General features: G+C 34.0%; 2 protein-coding genes across 4 annotated transcripts; both read left to right on the top strand.

Moving 5' to 3' along the window:
• The first annotated feature begins 2,249 nt into the window (after positions 1-2,249).
• Positions 2,250-5,975, top strand: LOC135139266 (calcium permeable stress-gated cation channel 1-like). 3 transcript variants are annotated; one of them, XM_064069437.1, is made up of 3 exons: positions 2,250-2,388; positions 2,443-2,568; positions 2,629-5,975. In XM_064069437.1, exons 2-3 carry the CDS (start codon positions 2,446-2,448, stop codon positions 4,468-4,470), a joined length of 1,965 nt encoding a protein of 654 aa, XP_063925507.1. In that variant the 5' UTR covers positions 2,250-2,388; positions 2,443-2,445; the 3' UTR covers positions 4,471-5,975. The 3 variants fall into 3 exon arrangements, with proteins under 3 accessions (XP_063925507.1, XP_063925504.1, XP_063925506.1); XM_064069434.1 differs by having other exon boundaries at positions 2,443-5,975; XM_064069436.1 differs by having other exon boundaries at positions 2,250-2,392; positions 2,443-5,975.
• Positions 5,976-7,791: 1,816 nt separating this feature from the next.
• Positions 7,792-9,736, top strand: LOC135139203 (luciferin 4-monooxygenase-like). Its single transcript, XM_064069338.1, has 5 exons — positions 7,792-8,028; positions 8,074-8,823; positions 8,883-9,187; positions 9,230-9,511; positions 9,564-9,736. The coding sequence occupies exons 1-5, from the start codon at positions 7,897-7,899 to the stop codon at positions 9,727-9,729; spliced, it is 1,635 nt and encodes a 544-aa protein (XP_063925408.1). The 5' UTR covers positions 7,792-7,896; the 3' UTR covers positions 9,730-9,736.
• The last annotated feature ends 15,446 nt before the right edge of the window (positions 9,737-25,182 follow it).

Raw genomic sequence — 25,182 nt, 5'->3', positions numbered from 1 at the left:
TCGCAACATAAGAGAGATGTAATCTATGATACATTTGTTTATCATTATTTATTTGAGAAATATTATTAAGTAACAATAACATATACTGATATAGATCGTTATTTCTTAAAGGCAACATTTTTATTCAGTTTTAAAAGTCATGCTGTAATTTTTGATTACCTACCTATTGTTTGCGTTTCCCCTTTTGATTGTCTCTATAATTTCTTCGATTTACTGATCTGCGTTGTTGCATTGCTGATTTATAAAAATATGTTTACTTCTCAGGCGAAAGATAAAGCTGTTTGTTTCAAAAAGGCCCAATCGAAAGTTTTCGTTAAATCACAGGGTACGATAAAGCAAGCTCTTGAAAAGTCAATCTGAAACAGTGTTTTTGGAAATAAAAATTAAAAACCTACTGATACCTATAAGGTTACAGGAATGTTAAATTTTTCTTTTCTCAATTTGGTCTGGACTTGTAGGCCATTTAAAAATTTTTATTTCACAAAGCGGTTCGAGATTTTTAGCCATTTATTTATTCATTTCGTTTTTTGCTGAGATAAATCGAACTGATTTTTAAAAAACACGTGGAGTCAAACCTCGATTATTTTCAATGATTAAACCTTCAAACTTCATTTAATGGTGAAATAGGATCTTTAAACAGTTTGATTAAAACTGAATTGAAAATATTATCTTTCATCTGAACAAGTACACTGATTAGAAGGGCCGGTCTTTTCACCTCCTGATAATTTTTATCTACTGGATAATGTCAAATGGGGTCTTTTTACCACCTGACAAAATTATCTTCCAGATAAATAGCTCTTATTCGGCAGATACACTATTAATTACACAGTAGAACAGTGTTTTTGTTACATATATTTTCTAAACATGGTCGGAAAGGTAATTTTGTGCTGAACAATTCTTAAAAGAGATAATGTACACATGTCGTCAAAAAAAAAATTATTCAGATTTTTATTCTCGTCCTGTGAAAAATTCAACATTTGGCCTTGGCTGTGATCGTCTAACAAATGGGAACCTACGTTGTGTGTTTTTTTTTGGGTTTTGAAAAATGGTGGGAAGACGTTCTTTCATGCAAGTGTGCATATACTGCATGTGATTCGAGAGCGCAAGAAATAATAGACAAAATTGTTTTGGAGGGGGAGCACGGCACCCCCTCGCAGGAGGAAAGAAGCTGCGAAGATTTACTCCTCAGCGCAAAAACCTCAGCGTCTCGGTGATGTACATTTTCAAATCGTTGCGAGGAATTGCCTCGATGAATTAATCAATCTGTAGCGTTGTGAGGGCATGCCTCGATTAATTAATCAATCTGTAGCGTTGTGAGAGCATGCCGCGGTGAATTAATCATGATAACGATGATAACCACCTAAGGGAAGAAATTATCATAACCTCCGCAAGTTTCTCAGTATAATGAACTTGTTTAACTGCCGTAAATGAACTATTAGCAATCTTGTGAGAAGAATTAAGAAGTGTTATAATCTAACACTTACGTATATCCGGAAACCTATTCGTAATGAAACAATGAGGTGTTTTCCTGACTAAGTGAATTTCATGAACTTTCTTCTAGCAAGTGGTTTATTTAAATAATCCTGATTGTTAAATTGTGTTTGCACTAGCTGACGATTAAGAAAAAGTAACTTAATTGTTGAATTTACAAACAATGAAATAAATTTACAGCACGTGTTTCGCGTTGACCGGAAGTCGGCAAATTTCAATTAAAAGGCCGCAAGGATTAACCGCGCGGGTTGGGGACACCTGAGTGACGTCAGTTACGATTGATTGTCGTTAAACAAAGGCTTCCTCCTATTTTATTAACTACCAAACCAACTAATTTAAACTAGCTCCTACCACGTGTTTACACTCACACAAGCACATTCCGACTGACCCTACGCCATGCCGCCCTGTCTCTACCACGCAACCAACCCTGTAACTAAAAACCCCTAGCGCTAAATGGTCCGATTACCAAGCAAGCATTTCCGTGCACCAGGTTGCCTATGTTTAACGATTTCCTTTTTTGTGATTGACTTTTTTTTCTTTCAAATTCAAATTATTCAAATGCGATTTCGCGCCGCTGTTAATTAAATTTAGCGCGAAAACTTTGATTTAAATTCGGCCAGCACAAGCTTATTTAGGGCCGGTCCGGCCGGTCTTATCATGTCCCAGATAAAGTGTCCGATAAACGATCATTCCGATAACGATCTGACTTGGCCATGATCTGGCGGCCTCATTTTATCTATAGATAATAACAAGTTAAGGTGTCGGGGTGATAGTTTATGGAACATTTTATCTGGGACAAAACTCCGCCCTTTTTTTTTAAATCTAACAAAATACAATACTGCAAAATAATTTAATTCTACAGTTGTGCTCAGAACCCTTCAGCTGTAACTGATACGTGTAAGTAAGTGGTAGTTGATATTATTAACGGTATGAGTAATGTTTATATTATAGACGATGGCAGGCTATAGCGCTGAAGAATATTCAGAGTTTTCTGAATTTTTCTTAACTGAAAGTAATACTTGTCTAGCAGTTAACAGGACAAGTGCTATCAACGAATACGTCAACATGGAATACCAAGTAGTACAAAATTTAATTATATTTATCGGATTGTTATTGTTATACTATTTCTCGAGAAAGTTCAGCAGTTGTTGTAAATCAGACCAAGAAGAAATGACATTTTGTTCCATTTTAAACATGGGGCACGAGAGTGTAGAAACTCGTTGTGGTCCAGAAGCAAAGCAATACGTGACATTCCTGTGGAATTTGGTTATAGCATCATTTGTAGTAATGTTGATATCACTAATAATTATTTTGCCGATAAATATGCAGGGAAGTTTACAAGAACTATCAATTTTTAGCTACACCACTATGAGCAACTTGGAACCACAGTCAACCTACTTGTGGGCACACATTTCAATAAGTTGGCTATTCTTCTTACTGTCCATTTCGACTCCACTCTTCAAAATTGTATACTTTGTTCCTTCTTCGTGTCGTACAATAATGATCAGAAATATTACCAAAAAAGAAAGAAACATAAGTTCAATACAAGCCATTTTGCAAAAACGATATCAACTTAATATCCCAACAAAGGACATAAACTTGGCACACAAAATAAAAAAACTGACGGAACTAGTAGAACAAAAAAAACTGATGGGTGAAGCCAAGGGTTACTGTAATGAAATTTCACGAGACATCAGACGACGACATTTTTGGTTGTGGTCCAAAGAAGAAGCACTAGAATATTACACGAAACGAGAACAAGATTTTTCGGATAAAGTGGAACAGGAAAGAAACAAAACTAAAGAGGATCCTCTTGGAATTGCCTTTGTTACTTTAGACTCTGAAGATACCGTGAAAAAGTTGACAACATGTTGCGGTTCATGCGACAAATGGGATGTTACATTAGCCGAGCCAGCGTCTAACATAATCTGGGAAAATTTGGAAACCTCTCTTAAATGGAGGATCTTTATGAGAGTGGTAGTATATGTTTCTATATTCTTGTTAATATTTTTTTTCGACATTTGTATTCACATTTTTGACTTTTTAAAAACATATTTCCCGGTGACTCACGTTAATCCAATAGTTCTTAATTTAGTGGCCCTTTTTGTATATTCGATCTACCGCGTTCTCACACCATTGATTATTAGAAAATCTGAGTTGTGGGCATTATATTGGACTAAGTCCAAGAACAGAAATTTGTTAGTACTAGCAATATTTTATATGGTTTTAATAAGCATAGATTTCGTTTTACCAGCTTTAGGCTTAACAGATAGGTTTGCTTTTACAGAATTCTTAAAATCAACCAATCATAGTTTAAACTGGAATTGTGCTTATGTAGTTGACAAAAGTTTTTTTTTCTTCATGTTTGTCATAGAATTCGCTTTCACATCAATAGCTATAGAATTACTACACATTTGGGAGTTCTTTTGTTATATTTTTACGTTTATTTGTGTCAAATCAGAGGCAGAAGAACCTAGCATCCGTAAGAATATATGCGGTGAGTTTCAGTATGCCGCTCACGCTTGTAATGCTGCTGTTGTTTTCAATGTATGCTTTAGTTATTGTTTAATGTGTCCTCTGATCACTATTGTTTGTTTCATATATGTCTCGATAAAGTACTGTGTTGATAAATACAATATCTGTAATTTTCATAAACGTGGTTGTACATCACAGGTATATAGTTGTTCGGTACATACAAATTTTGTTATGATTTTCTTGGTGTGTTCGTTTTTATTGCAACAAATATTCCTTGTTGGTTTTTTATACATAAGAACAGGTACAACTGTTATGTTTTGGGTTTCCTTAAGCGGTGGTATTATCATTTATGTTGCAGCCGGATTTGTTTTACAGTTTCGAATGAAGTTTGAACGTTTAAAAAATAACTACGAATATGTCGCACCAATACTAAATGATAAAAAGGGAACAGACGGTCAAGATATTTGCGTTATTCCTATTGACCCCAATTGTTCTGATGCATAACAGTATTGACATGTTTCATAATTTTAGTAGCAATTTTATAATTCATATTTAAATTAAGTTACTATCATTGTTAAATTTTCGTTACAAAAGCCTTGTAAATTGTTTATAAAAATATATACATGCTGTTAATTAAATTATTATTTACTGTTTTTATTTCACGAGTATAATCTAGTGAAGTAATAGGGTTCATCCGACGAACGACTATTTTCAGGTTTTCTTGACATTTCATGGCCATTAGAGTATAAAAAATAGTTCTCCCGTTTCCGTCTGTCTGTTATTGTCTATCTGTGCGTCAGTCTGTCTGCATCATAAAAAAAATTGGTCCAAGGTCATTTAGACCGACTTCCCCCTCCCCTGAAGTACAGTACAACATATCATTTGATTTGATTTTGCGAAGTTTATTTTTTATGATAACCGCTAGACCTTAAATAAAAAGATAAATATCTGTGTCGTCTTAAAGGGAAGGTAATAACAGTACTGTATTAAAGAACAACCTTACTACTAATGGGATTAAACAATAAAAATTATAATAACAAACAAAATCAAGGTCGATTCATAAACCACAAGTACAGGAACACATTATTATGTTATAAAATTTAGATAGCGTTTACTAAGCCAAATTTTGAGCTAACGTCATCAAATTGTTGATAGAGATGATTAGAGTTTTACCATATACAATTCTACTCCTAAAATTTGACAACACATAGGCTAGCTCTCTGCACCTGCATAGTTTAGACCGGGAATAGTCTGTTTGAAATTTTTGGTTTTGTATGGATAATAAAAACAAACGTGCTAATTTCAGTACATACTCAATTATTAACAATAATTATTAGATTACACTAGTTTACAAATTTAAACTTTTTTTCATAATCAAAAATAAAACAATTATTTTTTACTTCTAAATTACTTGCTGATAACAAATGCAAAAACGGATTATCTTTATCAGGTTTTTCATAAATCCAAAATAATGAACTTTGGTTTTACCTTCACGTTAGTGTTAAACTGATTCATGTTAATGCACCATTGTCGCATAAAAAATATCTTCGAGATCGTACAAAGTAAGTGCAAATCTGTTTTGTTACGTTTGCGGTAAAATTATAACACTTACAGCGGGAAGACCTGTTGAAATATGCTTTAAAAAAAGGTACCAAGGTTTTTGGGACGAAAATATGTTAGGGGATTACTGTTGGTCTATTATAAGGGAAATTGACACTACTGTCAATAAAAGAAACGCTAGTGTTAATCATTTTTAATTTTTAGTCATAATGTTTATAATATATACTGGGTGTTGCTTTTATTTAATGCAATCCCTGTAATTTCTTTATTCTTAAAGATAAACCTGTATACAAATAAACAAATAAATTGATCAAGTAGGCACTTTGATCAAATAGGCACTATTGTTACCAATAGTGCCTACTTGATCAATTTATTTGTCTATTTGTAAATTTATTTTTTTCCAGAAATCACTGCACCACTTTGTTATTTTGTCATTTTACTTTTCTAGTTTCATATATTTTACAGTAGTTATGTATGTTAAATGTTTTTATTTATTGTAATTAAATTTATTGTGTCCTTTTTGAACTTAACTGTTCGTTGGATAATAAAGCTTATTATTATTGTTATTATTATTTCTTTGTGCAAATTTGTATCATTTTTATAGATCTTTATGAGGCCAACCTTACGTTTTTATTATCACTTCCCGTAGAAAAATCAAAAGCAACCAATATTCTAAAATTAATACTTAAAAAATAGGAGTATTCAGTAAAATAGGCGAAAAAATGATTTATTGATGACAATCTTGTAGCTTGAAAAATTGACACTCATGTCATTTATTTACGTAAATGATTTTTTAAAATGATACAAATTTGCTCAAAGAACTATATGTTCATATACATTTAAAAATAAAAAAAGTTACAAAAGTTGTATCAAAGAAAAGAAATAAGGGATATGTTTATATCCATATCTCAAAAACCTGACCTGATGGATTTTTTCTGCTTTCAGATTTGGATTTCCCGAACCCAAATCCTTTAGCTTCAACTATTTTTGTATTTGGATATAAAACCTTGTAAACTAGTGTTATTAGATGCAAATTTTTGAAATATTGTGGTGTCCCAATTTGAAAAATAAATTAAGAATGTTCACTTTCGCCGATGTCGACACGTAAGGTAGTATAAATTTTGTTCGTTGTTTGTAAATCACAGCCCATGTTACGATGTTTAACTGTTCCTGGTTCTTACGCAATTTAACAGTCATGAAATTGTTCATATAAACCACGTGTTAGGAAATTTATTTATTCAGGTTTCACTCTTTTGTTTATGAAGTTTTTTTCTCTTAAGTATTACTTACATTATAGCTCGCTTATTAATTGCTCGGTCGAGATTACTAGTAGTTCATTTATGGCATTTAAACTGAAACGTAAATGGATGTGCTCATTTACGACGACTATTCAGTCTAAATTTTCCTTCAAAATATACTTCCCTAACGCCGGAAACCCCATCCGTTACGACTGGTTAGGTTAGATTAATAAATTACCCCATTCGTCTTCATATTTTTCGTCGATTGCAATGGTACCTTCAATTCCAGTATTGCAACTCAAAAAACCCCAAATAATCCTTTGTTATATTTTGTGACGTGCTCACAATGAGGGTACAGAACACTACCCGTTTCCTTCAAATTTATTTTAATGTCCATGTATATTATCATTTATTATCGTCTGTAACTGTCTGTAATCATTATGTAGCTTTAGGAATAAATTACCCCAATTAGCTTTATCTCCTTAGCTCTTGACCAACTTGTGTTAGTTATATATTAACAGAATACCTACGAAGTCAAATCAACCGCTATTCTAATTAACCCTTCTAACTATCCCGAAACGGTTCTTCAAGCTCCGGGATCTAAGGTGATGTTTTTGCGACGGCTAGATAACAAGCAAAATTAGAAAAGAGACAGCAGAGCCGCCACATAAGTTACTAATTGGAGTACGGTTTTGGGTGAGAACTATGACGTCTGTAGTTTTAAAGCCCATATTAAAAACATATCACCTGTGTATAACGTGGCGTAGCGAAAATCTTTTTTAAATCAGGTTCGCAAATGAAGAGAAATTTTAACTTACACGTCCAAATAAGGTACCTAACAAACCACAGTTTGTTTTGTTTTTCTTCAGTTCTTCATGTTTTCAAAATACTGAATCTTGAACAAGAACATCTAGTTTTGGCCAGTGATTCACTCTGAGTAGTAAATAAACAAGGATTTGACTTAACACCACAGTTAATAAAACAATGTGGGGCTGTAGAATGAAATAATATTAACTCTGACAACTGCGCGTCATTTTACAGTGACACTTCACCGCTGTCCCAAAACGTCATTCACCTCACTATGAGGTCTTCTGAATCCTACAAAATTTCCTGATTACAAACCTTACTTTGCATGGAACCTGTCACGATCGGCGTCACTAAGGAATACCTCGAAGGTGCCTCCGTCAACGACTGCGAAGACTATGGCGGCTTAGGGGCCCACTTCCTCGACACCCTCTACGAGCACATCAACAAGATCCACCAAGTAACTCCTTCCCCGTTCCAACCCTTTCCAACCCCCCTTTTCCAGATAGATACCGTCACGGGCGCCACCGAGACCAACGGCTCCGTCCGCACCAGGTCCATCCAGATCGCCCACGAGCTGCGCCACTTCGGCGTCGGCGAAAACGACATCGTCATTATCTGCTGCCGCGGCCACGCCGACCAGACCGTCGTGGTCCTCGCTTGTCTGCTCATCGGGTCCATCGTGGCGCCCATCGACCCCGAGCTCCAGCACAAGGAGTGCGTGGAGCTCATCCGGCAGCTGCGACCCAAGATCTTCTTCTGCGATCTGCGCACGCTGAAGCAGATGGAGAGGGTCTGCGCCGAGTCGGAGATCACGGCCATCATGGTGCACTTCGGGGAGCAGCAGCAGTACGCCATTCCGTTCCGGAAGCTGCTGATGACCAGGCACTACCCCGAGCAGTTCAAGCCAGTGAGCGTTGACCAGCCGAGGAAGAAGGTGGCGTTTATCATGGCCACGCAGGGTACCAACGGTAGTCCTAAGCTGGTTTGTCTGTCGCACCACTTCATCTTCTGCCAGGTCAAGGTGTTCCTGAACGTGATGGAGTTGCCGGAAAAGATCATTTCTTATTATCCTTTATCGTGGGTGATGCAGGTCGTCTTGATGTGTTTGTGTTTTAAGGCGCACGTGGTGAGGGTGCTGCCGGGGGCTTTCGTGGAGAGGACGGCGTGTAAGCTGATTCACGACTTGAAGGTTGATCATGCGTTTCTTAATACGGATCTGGCGTTGCAGCTGGTTGAACATGTGGCTGTCAGGGTAGGTTATGTTTCTGACACTCTTGGATTTAGTGATTGTACCTGCTTGGTCAATTTCAGGATTTCAATTTATCGAGCCTCAGATGTGTTTTCATTGGTAGTTTAACAACTACCTCTCATGATATCAAGCGTTTGAGCCATCGTCTACCCAAAGTGAAATTCACCCAAATGTATTGCACTACCGAAGTAGGAATTGTGGTCGCTACCCCTCCGGAAGATTACCCCGAATCCTTAGAAAGAATAGGGACCGTAGGCAAAGTGGTTCAAAACTGTAAAATCAGAATAGTTGATATCGAAAAGAGAAAAGATCTAGACGTGGAGAGTTCTGGAGAGTTGCTTGTTGCTAGCGACTGCATGATGCTTGGGTAAAAAATAATAATAACAACCATCCGAATTTTCTTGTGCAGTTACTTTAAAAACATAGCTCTGACCAAAGCGTCTACTCAAGAGGGTTATTTTAAAACCGGTGACATAGCAAGGTACGACTCTGGTGGATGGATCTTCATCGAAGGAACTATATCGGACCTGATAAATGTGGAAGGCACCAACGAATCTCCGCGCGAAATAGAAGAAATTATTTTGCAACATCCCTACGTCAAAGATACTGCGGTTATTAGCGACGAGAAGGAGGTAGTGGCTTGTGTTATTGTCAAAACAGATGCGAAACTTGACGAAGATAAGCTAACCAAGTATTTTTTGAAAGAATTTGTTGGTGTTTTGTTAAATCTGGAAAATTTTCAGGTTTATGTCGGACCGAAATCTTTTACGCAAACCGGCAAGGATCCTTTTCATGTCCGATTTTCCTACAACTCCGCTTGGAAAAATTCGACGAGATTTATTAAAACAGGATGTTCTGACCATCAAAATTGAGCGCAGCACTGATCATTTAAGCACCACAAGCTGCTAGAAATACTCTGTATATTTTTTGTGAAAAATTAAAAATATATTTTCAAATTTGTTGTTGTTCACAGTTACGACTTTTATATTTAGCGTGTTTTTATTATTCTGTTTCAATTTTTACTTCCCGAGCGTAAGCAAAGGAAGTATTGTAATCGAGTCCGTCGGCCGACTCTCTACTTTTACGTTTTCGCGATCTTTCATGACCCCTAGAAGACGAAGAAATAGGTCTCCCATTTCCGTCTGTCTGTCCGTCTGTCTGTCCGTCTGTCCGTCCGTCTGTCCGTCCGTCTGTCCGTCTGTCCGTCTGCCGTCCCGGATTTTTTCTGTTTTTTACTTCCCGAGCGTAAGCAAAGGAAGTATTCTAATCGAGTCCGTCGGCCGACTCTCTACTTTTACGTTTTCTCGATCTTTCATGACCCCTAGAAGACGAAGAAATAGGTCTCCCATTTCCGTCTGTCTGTCCGTCTGTCCGTCCGTCTGTCCGTCCGTCTGTCCGTCCGTCTGTCCGTCCGTCTGTCCGTCCGTCTGTCCGTCCGTCCGTCCGTCTGTCCGTCTGTTGTCCCGGATTTTATTAGACAGATAATCTCCGAAAGTACTCGACCGATTGTTGTGAAATTTTGTACTTATATTAAGACTATCATGTAGATGGTAAAACGCTAACCAAAATTTGTCTAATCATCCCCACCACTAATGCGATGACGTCACTTCAAAATTGTACATAGTAAATGGGTTTTCAATTGTATAAAATAACATAGTCCTACACATGTAGTTTACAACTCTGAATCGACTTTTCACCCGAAACGTCCAGATTTTTGGAAAAAAAATCAAAATTATAAAACAACATTTTGAAATTTAATTTTTAATCTGCTAACCAGAATGCTTTGAAATGTTGCAGATGTTTTAAGGCTATAAAGAGCATCATAAATATTTAGTCAAAAAATATTTGCTTATCCCCTCCAAAAACTTGATGACGTCAGCTCAAAAGTTTGTGGAATAAATCATATCTAAAATGTACAAAATATGATGAGTCTGTACTTGTGATCTATCACTCCATTCATATTTTTTGGATTTGCATATACAGGGTGACTGAAAAAAATTAATGAATGCGTAAATATATTTTATTGATTTAATCAGGAACTACAAAACCGAATGCTCTGAAATCTTGCAGATGTTTTAAGGTCATAAAGAGCATAATAAATGTTTAGTCAAAATATATTTGCTTATCCCCTCCAAAAACTTGATGACGTCAGCTCAAAAGTTTGTGGAATAAATCATATCTAAAATGTACAAAATATGATGAGCCTGTACTTGTCATTTATCACTCCATTCATATTTTTTGGATTTGCATATACAGAGTGACTCAAAAAAATTAATGAATGCGTAAATATATTTTATTGATTTAATCAGGAACTACAAAACGGAATGCTCTGACATCTTGCAGATGTTTTTAGGTTACAAAGAGCATAATAAATGTTTAGTCAAAATATATTTGCTTATCCCCTCCAAAAACTTGATGACGTCAGCTCGAAAATTTGCCGAATAAATCATATCTAAAATGTACAAAATATGATCAGTCTGTACTTGTGATCTATCACTCCATTCATATTTTTTGGATTTGCATATACAGGGTGATTCAAGAAAATAAATGAAAGCGTAAATTTATTTTACTGATTTACTCAGGAACTACAAAACCGAATGCTTCGAAATCTTGAAGATATTTTAAAATTATCATAAGCATCGTAAATTTTTGATCAAAACGTATTTGGTCGTCCCCCCTAAAAAATTTATGATGTCACCACAAAATTTTGCTGAAAAAATCCTATCTAAAATGTACAAAATATGGTGAATCTCTTCTTGTGATTTATCATTCCATTCAAATTTTTTCGATTTGCATATACAGGGTGACTCAAAAAAATTAATGAATGCGTAAATTTATTTTATTGATTTAATCAGGAACTACAAAACCGAATGCTTTGAAATCTTGCAGATGTTTTAAGGTTATAAAGAGCATAATAAATTTTTAGTCAAAATATATTTGGTTATCTTCTACAAAAAACTGATGACGTCAGCTCAAAAGTTTGCCGAATAAATCGTATCTAAAATGTACAAAATATGATGAGTCTGTACTTGTGATTTATCATTCCATTCATATTTTTGGATTTGCATATGCAGGGTGACTCAAAAAAATTAATGAAGGCGTGAATTTATTTTATCGATTTAATCAGGAATTACAAAACCGAATGCTTTGAAATCTTGGGAATATTTTAAAGTTATTATAAGCATGGTAAACTTTTGTTCAAAATGTATTTGTTCATCCCTCCTAAAAAAATTGATGACGTCACCCTTAAATTTTGCTGAATAAATCTTATCTAAAATGCAAAAAATATGATGAGTTTGTACTTGTGATTTATCATTCCATTCATATTTTTTAGATTTTCTTAAGAGGTGGTTCAAAAAAATTAATGAAGTCAATTTATTTTATTGATTAAATTAAAGGCAACACTTATTATTAGTATTACACCCCAACCAACCCAATTTGGTAGACACAAAATTTGTTAAAAGAAAAACTCGGTTGAAACATAAGGGTAGCACGCTTATTTACATCGACTTTAACATTACAGACCTGCATTTGTTTTATGCGCTCACTTGGTTCCGCGAATGTGAAATAGACATGTTTATAATCAACCAATTGTGAATTTCACCGTCAAGAATTAAAATAAAACCCAATGTTTTATATAATAAGCGGAAGTCGAAGCAATAAAACCGATGGTCGTTTTGTTTACAGTTTCTCTGTTTGACTCTCACGTATGCTGTTACGCCTGTCATCTTAAATTAAGAATGTTTATACATACACGATTTTCAGTTGCCTCTGATACGTAGGTATACGTGAGTAAATTGTTTCGTTATTTTATTGATTATTACAAATCAATATTCAAAACGACCCAATTCATTTTCCCGAAAATTTGAGAATATAATAATTTTATTCTTAGTATTACACTACATCTATCCCAACTGATATACGTGTCCTTGCAAAAATGTTGATGACGTGATCGCAATTTTTTTTAAATTCCCACTACAAAAATGTAATGAGAAAAAAAACAGAATAGGCATGCAGTCGTCAAGTTTCCGACAGCGAGGGAAGTACTGTCTAAACTCTTTAGACCAATTTTTTTTCCTGTTCATGGTTTATTTGTCTTCCTACAAACAAAAATCCCAGTTCCTCGCTATTTCTTCGACAGGATATGTTCGAGAAGGTCATAGAAGATCCTTACAATTTCTCCTTAATTGGAAACTTACTTGATCATGATTCAAGTCTCCTTTTCTATCATATTCGTTGATTAAGATGTAGAATTTCTCCAGGAGGTCTTCTTCCATCTTGTATTTCTTACTTCTTTGCTTCTGCTTTACAAATGTTCTAGAATTCTTCGTTTCGAACTGGATTATTGAGCAATTTCTTCACACGTCTTCAATCGTTTTTAGATAGAATCGTTCTTGGACGTTGTATGCTGAAGTCAAAACTCACATCCACATCTGTTCTACTCCCAAAAGAGAATTCATACAGAATCTTCTCAAATGCGCACTAGTTACTACATTCACTGTGGTTAAAATTCTTCTGTATCTTCTTCCCTTTTGCCAACAGAAAGAAGTCTTCTAGAACTTTATTCTTGCCCGACTCTTCTATAATCTGCTTCCTTGGTTTTTCTAATTCCACTAATTTGGAAAATATGTAGAACAGTGTAACAACTGGAAGAATTTGTCATGAGTTCGTATCATTTAAAAATTGGTAGTATATCTTTCGTCAAACTTTACAAATAATATGATACGAGACTGAGATAACAGACACGTCTTAATTATCAAACTTTACTAACTTTACACTTTATTCTTCTTAAAGATGAGTTTTGAAAATTGTTTGTACAAAATTTTTCAAGTTTAATAAAAACGTCTGTTCATATTTTATATTTTATCCGGTAAATGGCTACTTCCAAGTTTTCTCGCCGGTTCATGATCCTTAGAGTACGAAAGAATAGGTTTCCCGTCTCCGTCCGATGGTTGTCACATTTAATGTAATGTACAGTCGTTTCCAACACATTTCGGGCAAGATGAGCAAATCAGGTTCTCATAGATCAATGAAAAGCAATGGGAATATGACTTTTTTGGAAACGACGGAATGTAAATGTGTCCCCCAACAATTTGATGACGCCCGTTGATCATTTTGCATAGTGAAAGTTATCCAAATTTTATAAAATAGTTTATTTCTGTACTGGTGGTTGACGAATCCGCCTTGATTTTGATCACAAATTTCTTTGTGAAATATTTTCCACATGTTTCATGTAGCCGATATCTCGCTAATGCGTGGTTCAGACTTGTCCTCTGTCTTGGTGGGTAGAATCCCATCCTTATGGAAAGTTTTTTGCTTCCCGAGCGTAAGCAAAGAAAGTATTGTATTCGAGTCCATCGGACGAATTGCCACTTTTGCATTTTCTTAACATATCATGACCTCTAGAGGACGAAGAAATAGGTCTCCCGTTTCCGTCTGTCTGTCCGTCTGTCCGTCTGCCGTCCCGGATTTTTATTAGACAGATAATCTCCGAAAGTACTAGGCCGATTGTTGTCAAATTTTGTATTTATATTAGGTATATCATGTAGATATTAAAACGCTAACCAAAATTTGTCTAATCATCCCCACCACTAATGTGATGACGTCACTTCAAAATTGTACATGATAAATGGGTTTTAAATCGTATCAAATTACATAGTCCTACACATGTAGTTTATGACTCCGAATTGAGATTTTACCCAAAACGTCCAGATTTTTGGAAGAAAAATTAAAATTAGGAAACAACATTTTGACATTTAATTTGGAATCTCCAAAACCGAATCCTTTGAAATATTGCAGATGGTTTACAGTTATGATAATCCTGATAAGTTTTTATTCAAAATATTTTTACTCGTCCCCTCCAAAAAATTGATGACGTCACTTCAAAAGTTTGCCGAATAAATCCTATCTAAAATATAGAAAATATGATGAGTCTGTACTTGTAATTTATCATTCCATTCATATTTTTTGGATTTGCATATACAGGGTGACTCAAAAAAAATTAATGAATGCGTGAATATATTTTATTCATTTAATCAGGAACTACAAAACCGAATGCGTTGAAATTTTGGAGATGTTTTAAATTTATAATAGGCATGGTAAATTTTTGATCAAAATATATTTACTCATCCCTCCTAAAAAATTGATCACCACCCCAAAATTTTTCCGAAAAAATGGTATCTTAAATGCGCATTATGCAAAGTATGATGAGTCTATAATTGTAATTTATCACTGCGTAAATATTTTTTAGATTTGCTTATACGGGGTGTGCGAAAAAAATTAATACCGAGTCAATTTATTTTTTTGATTAAAACAAGAATTGCAAAACTGAATACTTTGAAATCTTGACGGTTTGAAGTTATTATAAGCATGGTAACTTTTTAATGAAAATGTGTCTGTTTATCAACCCCAAAAAATTGATTACGGCATCTCAGAATTTTGACGAATAAATTCTTTCGCAAATGTGCAAAATGTGAACAGACTTTTAATCATTGCATTCGTATTTTTACTTCCCGAGCGTAAGCAAAGAAAGTATTGTAATCAAGTCCATCGGCCGACTCTCTACTTGTACTTTTTCTCGATCTTTCATAACCCCTAGAAGACGAAGAAATAGGTCTCCCATTTCCGTCTGTCTGTCCGTCTGTCCGTCCGTCTGTCCGTCCGTCTGTCCGTCCGTCTGTCCGTCTGTCTGCCGTCCCGGATTTTTATTAGACAGATAATCTTCAAAAGTACTGGACCGATTGTTGTGAAATTTTGTAGTTATATTAGGAATAGCATGTAGATGGTAAAACGCTAACCAAAATTTGTCTAATCATCCCCACCACTAATGTGATGACGTCACTTCAAAATTGTACATAGTAAATGAATTTTAAATTGTATAAAATAATATAGTCCTAAACATGTAGTTTACGACTCCGAATTGAGTTTTTACCCGAAACGTCCAGATTTTTGGAAAAAAAAATCAAAAATATAAAACAACATTTTGCAATTTAATTTTGAATCTGCTAATCCGAATGTTTTGAAATGTTGCAGATGTTTTAAGGCTATAAAGAGCATCATAAATCTTTACTCAAAATATATTTGGTTATTCCCTCCAAAAACTTGATGACGTCAGCTCCAAAGTTTGCCGAATAAATCCTATCTAAACTGTACAAAATATGATGAGTCTGTACTTGTAATTTATCACTCCATTCATATTTTTTGGATTTCCATATACAGCGTGACTCAAAAAAATTAATGAATGCGTAAATTTATTTTATTGATTTACTCATGAACTACAAAACCGAATGCTTTGAAATCTTTAAGGTGTTTTAAAGTTATCTATCATAAGCATGGTAAGTTTTTGTTCAAAATGTATTTGCTCATCCCCCCTAAAAAATTTATGACGTCACCACAAAATTTTGCTAAATAAATCCTATCTAAAATGTACAAAATATGATGAGTCTTTTCTTGTGATTTATCATTCCATTCATAGTTTTTGGATTTGCATACACAGGGTGACCCAAAAAAATTAATGAATGGGTAAATGTATTTTATTGATTTAATCGGGAACCCCAGAACCGAATGTTTTGAAATCTTGCAAATGTTTTAAGGTTATAAAGAGCATAATAAATTTTTAGTCAAAATATATTTGGTTATCTTCTACAAAAAACTGATGACGTCAGCTCAAAAGTTTGCCGAATAATTCCTATCTAGAATATACAAAATATGATGAGTCTGTACTTGTAATTTATCATTCCATTCATATTTTTTGAATTTGCATATACCGGGTGACTCAAAAAAAAAAATAAAATCTACTGCGAAAATAAAAACATAATAGACATGCAGTCGTCACGTTTCCGACAGCGAGGGAAGTACTGTCTAAACTCTTTAGACCAATTTTTTAGATTTGCTTAAACACGTGACTCAAAAAAATTGATGAATCAGTCAATTTATTATTGATCAAATTAAGAACGAGCTACCCTATTTTCTGGAAAATGTGAGAATACGCTCGTCTTTATAACAATAAAATAATGATAAATCAAGAATTATAATAATAACATTCAAGATATTTTGTTCAATGGAGGGTTATGAATAATTTTAGTCATGTGTTTTGGGGCGATAAACTCATTCAAATCAAACAAATGTCTACGTGACATTCTTCCGATGTAATGTATTCCTGTTGATAATGTGCTGTAAATAAATTTTTTGCACTCATAGCCTTTTTTGATGACCTTGGTGCAGTCAACAGCATGCGGGACGTCGAACATCACGCACAGACGCGTTTTGCTATGCTTTGCCACGGTAGCCTAGCCCGGAAATGTCAAATTGGTGAGTGTTTATGACGTCGTTGTTTATAAATAAAGCTGGGCTGTCGAAATTTATTCATCCTATCTACCCGTCTGAAGTGCGGCCGGTGCATCCTTGCTTTACTCGCTTCTCGCTTTCCAATTGTGCATCATTTTTAATAATTTACAGAAATAGTTTTATTTTCAGCGAGACCGACACTTGAAAATTATTAAAAATATTATTATTATTATGTCGTGGATATGGATTTTAAAATCATCAATTGACGTTCAGTTAACGTTAATAAAATATATAAAATTTAATAAAATTAAATATAATAATATATATATTTAAAAATAAATAAAATTTTGCAAAATCAAATTTTATAATCTTGCGAAAAAACTGGATTTGTTCCATTGTAATCAAGGGGCGAGGGAAGTTCTGTCTAAATAACCTTAGGCCATTTTTTTGCAATTATCTAGCACAGAAATTGATGAACTTATGGAAAACTAAAATATGTAAAAAATTAATTGCATAATTATAAAAGTTGATATTATCATCAGTTTAATAAATCGCTAATCAAAATTTGTCTATCCCTCACCAAAATTTGGATGACGTCATTTTAAAAGTTTGATAAATAAATAAATTTTTAGTAAACATATACAATCTTTCAAAATTAATTTTGGTGCAGCAAGTAAATAATATATCGTCAATATTTTCTTACGCTTGGGAAGTATTGTAATCGAGTTCATTGGGCTACTTGCTACTTTCATATTTTCTCGACGTTTCGTGACTTCTAAAATACGAAAAAAATGGTCAGTCGTTTTCCTCTGTCTGTTGTCTGTTTCGATTTTTGTTAGATAGATCTCCGAAACTACTGGACCGATTGTTGTTAAATTTTACATGTGTGTATGAGAAATACGACGTAAATGCTAACCAAAATTTGACAGATCATCCTCACCAACAATTTAATGACGTCCGCCCATTATATGAGTGTATGAGATATGAGAGTATGGAAAAATCGATTTTACCTCAAAATTTTTGCAGTAAATGGTATTTAAATTTTATAAAATAACATAATTGTGGTTTATAAATTGGTATCAAGCGACATACAACCGGCAAATTAGTGTACATCAATCGATCTATCAGTATCTGAGTAAATGTTTACTCAAGACATAATCTAATTTTAACAACCTTCCACAAATTCGTTATTACCCTCGTAAACCAAATTATGCATTCGGAAACTACATCAAGCGATAATCCAAAAACCTGTTTTATTTGTGCAATTCGCCCAATTTTGCAAATAAGCTGGCTTAACACATTTTCAGCCAAATATTTCTGTGCTCATAGTCGACCTTCTTCTTACCCACACTTCGAAAAATCCGATTTTTTATGTTTTATGTCTTTATTAAGTGCCGGTTTTCTGGTAATATCAGCTGCAATAACTCTCTTCGAAATAAAATCCATGAAATTCCCCGAGCTAATTTTATCGATAATGATGTTCCAGGCTTGTGTCGTCACATTCACGATTATCTTCACTTTGCAGAAGTATATGGACTTACAAATATGCCACCATCACGGAATTCTTTACATCGTGGAAAACAGACACTACTTCGAAATAGACGAATTTTTTGGAAAAACTTTTAAAAACGACGTTTTGAAAATCGTGTGGCAGTTCTGCACTCCGTATTTGGTTCTAACTATAGTTGTATTCGGCGCTTCTCTCTACAACTACCAAAATCTCACTAACGAGCTCGTTCGCAAACTCGTAACTTTGTTGATAAACATCATCACCAACTTATCTAACTTTATAGTGACCCTTTTATTCACAGATGTGTACAGTCTTCTGTTCAAGAGATGTCACAAACAAATAGAAACAGTTTTAAGACAACGTTGTTACAAATACACCAACACGAACTCTTTCCAGATGAATTTTTCCCTAAAACAGAAACTTCGAGCTTTGCAGTTACTACACATGAGAATTTTTGCTAACTTTCAAGTCGTGCAGACAGTTTTTAGCATGAATTTGTTACTGTTCTGGGCTAGCTTTTGTACGATTCTCGTTGGAAATTTTTTCCTTGTTATTACTCGTCTTGTACAATATACCGCCCCCACTGATGAAGAAATTTTATCTTTTGTTTTGTACTTTGCGGCTTTTATTGGTTCGAATGTGTTTTTTGAGAAACTGCAAAGGCTGAAGGATACGGTAATTTTATTTTTTGGGTAGTTGGATATAATAGGTAATTTTTGTAGGGTCAAGAAACAATTTCATTTTTATTGAGATGTCCAACGTCTAGATTGAGCATGATGGAGTCGCTGCAAGTAGAAATGCTGATCATTACTTTGGGGTTGCAAAGACCAGTGCTAAGAGCTGCAGATGTTTTTACTGTTGGGAAACATTTAATGGCCTCGGTTTCTGGAACTGTTCTTACTTATTTGTTGGTAGCACTGCAATTTAGTGCACTATTAAGATAATTGAGTTGTTCGTTAAATGTTTAGTGTTTTGATATCATTTAAAATAAAATGTTTATATTAAAAATAAATCTAAGCCTTCTGAAATCCCTCTGTAGTAATAATTGAGTTTATTGGCTTAATTTTTTTTACTATCAACATGATATTCTTAATACACATACACAATCTGACAGCAATCGGTCCGGTGGTTTCGGAGAATATCTGTCTAATAAAAATCGACACAGACAGACAGACAGACAGACAGACAGACAGAGAAATATCAGAACAAGTGTAATAAAATAAACACATTTTTTTGTTTTGATAAAATGATGCGTTCTATTTTTCACGTCGTTTTTTGTCAATAATACAGAAAAAGAACGATTAAATCATAATGACCCCACAATAACGCCGCACTTTTTTACCTAATTATAGTTTAATGTTTCGTGTCTATATTCGTCCATTCGCTTATCAGTGGCACGCAATAAATAAAACTCAGACCTAATACAAAAAATTAACACACTGTATACCAGTATAACTCTAAATATTTTAAATTTCGCCATGAAAGATACTTGCGCTGTTTGTGCTTTTCAGCCCGCGATAAGAGTTTCCAGATTTAACACACTAACAGCATATACAACATGTCCACATTCGAACCCACCATCTTACCCCTACTTTTACAGATCTGAATTATTTTCACTACTGGCTTTTCTCACAGTAATTTTTTCAACAGTACGAAGTCTCGCAGCTCTTGTATCTCTAAAGTCAGTGGATTTCAACAGTATGATATCCTCATTAGTACTAATTAGTCTCAGTACTACCAACAGTACAATAATAATAAAACTGCAATTCATCATGAAAAAACAACTTCAGCATGTGAACGGCATGTTGTACATTACTGAAAATCGACAAGCCTTCGAAATTCAAGAAATAATTAACTACGGTTTTAAAAAGAAGATTTTGATGATGTGCCACCAATTCTATGTACCGTTAGTACTACTAACTTTGATATTTTGTGGAACAAAATTGTACGATTTTCAGCTACTAACCGTAAACAAATGTCTCGATTTAGTGACACTCACACTTATTATTTCTACCGATATCTCTATTTTTCTGATCACTCGTTTATACTTTGAAATTTATCTCTTATTTTGTACGAAGTGTTACGAAGAAATAAGAAAATGTTTTACTGAACAACGTTTTAAGAGGCGGATAAAACAATTACGACGATTTTATCTGTGTATATTGGCAAATTTTCGAATGATGCAAGATATCTTTGGAAATAATATGCTACCATTTTTCCTTTCTGGTTATGTTTTGTTCATTGGAAATCTGTATCTTATATTGAGCCTTTTTCAAGAGAAGCAGTCGATAGCTCAGGAAGAAATTTTATCGTTTGGTGTGAGTGCCTTTGTTTTCTTGGCGCTCGTTTTAACTGTTTTAAAAATGCAAGAACTTCATGACTCGGTAAGTAATCAATGGAATTAAAGATCATTCTTTCGTGTATTTTCAAATTTCTAAAAACTTTTTGGAAGGAAAAAACAGAAAAGAAGATACAATCTAGCAAATATTTTGAATATGAAATATATTTCTCATTAACGACTTTCCCTGTTGTTTGAACCATATGAACTTTGTTTTTCGTTCTTAATTGAAATCCAATACACCACTAATAAAACGTTAGTTATAACTTGATACAAATATGAGTGAATCTTCTAATTGCCCTATCTGTATTCTAAAACCAAACTTGTTCTGGAGTCGATTAAACACATTCACAGTGTATACAACTTGTCCACATTCTAAAAGGCGCTCTTTTCCGCAGATTTACAAGTCAAAGTTACTATCAAGCTTTTCGTTTCTATCTGTACTATTTTTAGCGATAAAATGCTACCTTTCGATCACTAATTTTAACAATATCAATTTTAATGAAACTGTAGTATCGACAGTAACGGTCATTTTGAGTATCACAATCGGCATTGTAATCATTAACATGCAGTTGAACTTATCAAAACTCGTCCTACATGGTAACGCTCTGTTGCACATATTAGCCACCAAAAAACTTTACGAAATCGACGAATTTATTAACGATAAGTTTAGAGAGAACGTTCGGTTAATAGTTGACGGAAGTTATCCTTCATACTTAGGACTATGTTTGCTTCTTACCGGAAAAACTTTCTACCAATATCAAATTCTAACCGTCGGAAAAGTCTGCGACCTGTTGACACTTTTGATCTTTCTTTTGACGTATTTTTCAACTTTTGTGGTAGTTTTAACAATGGTGGAGGCATATTTTTTACTTTTCGGTAAATGTCAGCATCAAATGAAAATGGTCATCGCACAAAGGGATATTTTTTCGGCTAGATTTTTAAAAAGACGTTTGCGAAAATTGCAGAAGTTGCACATGGTTTTATCGCTGAATTTTCAAATAATTCAGGAAACATTCAACTTTTCGCTGCTTTTGTTCTGGTTTGGTGGGACTACTATTATGATTGGGAACATTTTTGGTTTGTCAAATTATGTTTTTTATGACGAGGAGCTAAGTGAGAATGCTATTGTCACTTTGGTAGTGAGTGTTTTTGGGGCTCTGAGTACTACGTATCTTATTTTCAAATTGGATAAGCTTGGTAATGTGGTAAGAAAAAATGTCTTGTTTTTCATTGTTGACTATACTATTACGAGAAAAAATAATTTTAGTAAATACTTTGATGATTTTTTTTTTGTAGAGTGAAGATATTTTGTCCTTTTTGTTTCAATGTCCAGTCAGCAAACTGAATCCTCTAGAGTCTGCTCAAATAGAAATGCTGATTTACACGTTAACGTTACAAAAACCAGTTCTGAAGGCTTCTGACATTTTTGTTCTTAAAACGGGATTGATAGCTTCGGTAGCCGCTAAATTAGAAATATTTATTTTTCTATTTTCTTTTTTTAGGTCTCTGGAACTATACTAACTTATGTTTTGGTGGCGCTCCAATTTCACGCTGTGTGGTCCAAAAAGTAGGAAAGAGTGTAACAATATTGTAAAATTAAAATGAATAAACATTTTTCTAGATTCTTTTATTTTTTTAACTTTTTTAACTACCTATTAAAATGCTTCTTTAGCGTACGCTCGGGAATTGTGGTAAAAAGAGGCAAGAACACTGATAACTGCAAAATAATTGCCAAAAAAGGTTTTATGGCCGCGAACCAGAGGGTTTGAAAATGATAAAAATTATACAAAAACAATCGGTCAGAACTTTTTCAAGCTTACACGAAAATGAAATTTTTGATTAAATAATAATCTAATTAGAAGCAAAATTGTTTGATGAAATTAGTTTTATACAATAATAAAAAAAAAATCTTGTTTTCAGCAAAAACCGGCCACTTGTTGACGCCGAAATTTCAGTTGTTTTGCTTATTCTTCTGTGTGAGAACGTTTGTTGTTGATTACTCCTTATAATATTTCTAATTTATTTCTTTTATTGAAATTTATTTTCTAAAAGAGTTAACGCCTACATACTTTCCAGCTTGTCAAGTTGTTGTGAAATATCCTGTTTAATTGGGGTTGCTGCGGCAGCATGTGCAAGCGTTGTTAGAAGGAAGCGAGTCCGAAGTCAAGCTGAGTTGCATTTCCTTTTCCGCGATTGCTAAGTATCGACTCAATCAAAATTAAGGAGGTCATGTCATTACTCCGCAACTATGGCCGGTCACATGACTATAGTTGTCAATATATAACTTTTGGCTCGCACCTGAAGAAGTTAGTTGTATTAGTTGTATTTGTATTTGTAGTTGAAGAAGTAGTTGTAGTTGTAGCAGACAAGGGATAATTGTAACCAACACCCGTACCAGCGACATTTTCTTCTAATAAATTTGGTATACTGCCCAATCTGTTTGAATTGCCAACCCCTACGCGCAACATTAATTAACATAACATTCGAAAAAAATCAGGTAACACAATATTCTAAAGGGGCTTAAATTAAGGGTATTATTTTGATGTATAGTCGCTTCACGAGAATAAGAAACTTTGAATGAAGCTATAAATCATAATGACAAAGAAACCATCGAAAAGGTATTATTGCATTTTTTTCAATTGTCTCTCATTTTGTACGAAGTGTTACGAGGAAATAAAAAAATATTGTACGGAGCAACGTTTCAAAAACCGGAAAAAACCACTACGATGACGTTATTTTTTTCGTTTACTCTTCGGTAAGTCTCAGTACCAAACGAGAAAGCTTCTGATCGAACACGGTTCTTAAAAACACGCCTGGGAAAATGGTTTTATCAGTGAATTTTCAAATAATTCAGGGAAGCTTCAATTTTCTGCTGCTTTTATTCTGGTTTTTTGGGATCACAACTATGATTGGGAACTAAATTACTTTTTTTTATAACGAGGAGCTAAGAGAGAATGCTATTGCTACTTTGGTAGTGAATGTTTTTGGGTCTCTGAGTACTACGTATCTTATTTTCAAATTAATAAGCTCGGTAAGGTGGTAAAAAAAATGTCATTTTGTTCTTAAAACAGGATTGCTAATAACCTATGTTTTGGTAGCGCCTCAATTTCACGCTATGTGGTCTAAAAAGTAGCAAAGACTGTAACGATTTTGTAAAATTTAAATGAATAAACATGTTTCCAGATATACTTTTTTTTAATTTTTCATTTTTGTATAAAATTACAAATTTCGTTTATAGTTAAATATACAAGTTTCGAAGTATTTGCACTACATCCATTTAATAGTTGTGAACTTAAATTGTGATATGATGATATGAATTTAACACAGTTTAATTCTTGACTCGCTTGACATACAAGTACCTAGTAAAACTTTACAACTCCATTATGACAACCAGGGACAGTAATAATCCTTACGGTTCGGGTCCATAAAGTTTACAATAAGCTTAAGTCATAAAAGTTTTTCTAGGTGTATGTCAAGTGAGTTTCGACAGGTCTTCCCTCAATAACTACTAATGTATTAATTAAACACTGAAAACTAACCACAAGCATTCATATTTCCAATAATGTTTTTAACATTTTTGTAATTGTTTCACGTCTCGACAAGTTCTTCGAGTTTGGGGTGTTTTAGGTCACATTATTATTCTTGGAGACGGAATTTCTTAACTCAAAATTTTATACCATGCCTACATACCCATAAATTACTGTTCAATTTGCTACTATTTGTCGAAAAAGGTTCCTCCGACGCGAACTAGAAGGCTGTTAACAAAAATGGACAAAGTCGTAAAGAATTAAGTATGCAAAAAAATTGTTTTTTTTACGGAAATTCAAATCTGCTCGGTACCAAGTGATGAAATGAATTTTATAAATAATAGTAAAGTGTTTTTAAGGATATTTGGAAACAGAGTTATAGCTATTAACACTCCTAGGAATATTATGGATTTTATTACAGCCGCAGATGTCAAGTTGAAACATGAACTAATAAGATATATGTTATGGACCATAACATCCGTGATTTGTTCAATAGTTTATCAGTTTCGAGTGACCAGCTTCCGATTTTGTGAATTTATAAAAAAAAAAAAATTCTTACAACTATTAAAATTTTTTTCCTTAAAAATCAAAGTCGTTATGCACGATGTTGATATAGCTTTCTTCTCACGAAAAAATCATTTTCATAAATTTTAATACTTTCTCAAATGAATGAAACGACTGGAACTAATTTACATCAA

The sequence above is a fragment of the Zophobas morio genome, unplaced genomic scaffold, assembly GCF_036711695.1.
Source record: "Zophobas morio isolate AGI-343-1 ecotype UQ-CSIRO unplaced genomic scaffold, CSIRO_AGI_Zmor_V1 ptg000031l, whole genome shotgun sequence".
NCBI classification, from domain to species: Eukaryota; Metazoa; Arthropoda; class Insecta; order Coleoptera; family Tenebrionidae; genus Zophobas; species Zophobas morio.
The sequence above is the reverse complement of the archived record's forward strand: the minus strand, read 5'-3'. Positions and strand labels throughout refer to the sequence as shown.

Excerpts from the sequence above, each read along its gene's own strand:
- LOC135139266 (XM_064069434.1), top strand. The coding sequence starts at position 2,446 with ATGGCAGGCTATAGCGCTGAAGAATATTCAGAGTTTTCTGAATTTTTC.
- LOC135139203 (XM_064069338.1), top strand. The coding sequence starts at position 7,897 with ATGGAACCTGTCACGATCGGCGTCACTAAGGAATACCTCGAAGGTGCC. Across the intron at positions 9,188-9,229 it reads AGCGACTGCATGATGCTTGG|TTACTTTAAAAACATAGCTC; the intron begins GTAAAAAATAAT and ends TTTCTTGTGCAG. Across the intron at positions 9,512-9,563 it reads GACGAAGATAAGCTAACCAA|GTTTATGTCGGACCGAAATC; the intron begins GTATTTTTTGAA and ends GAAAATTTTCAG.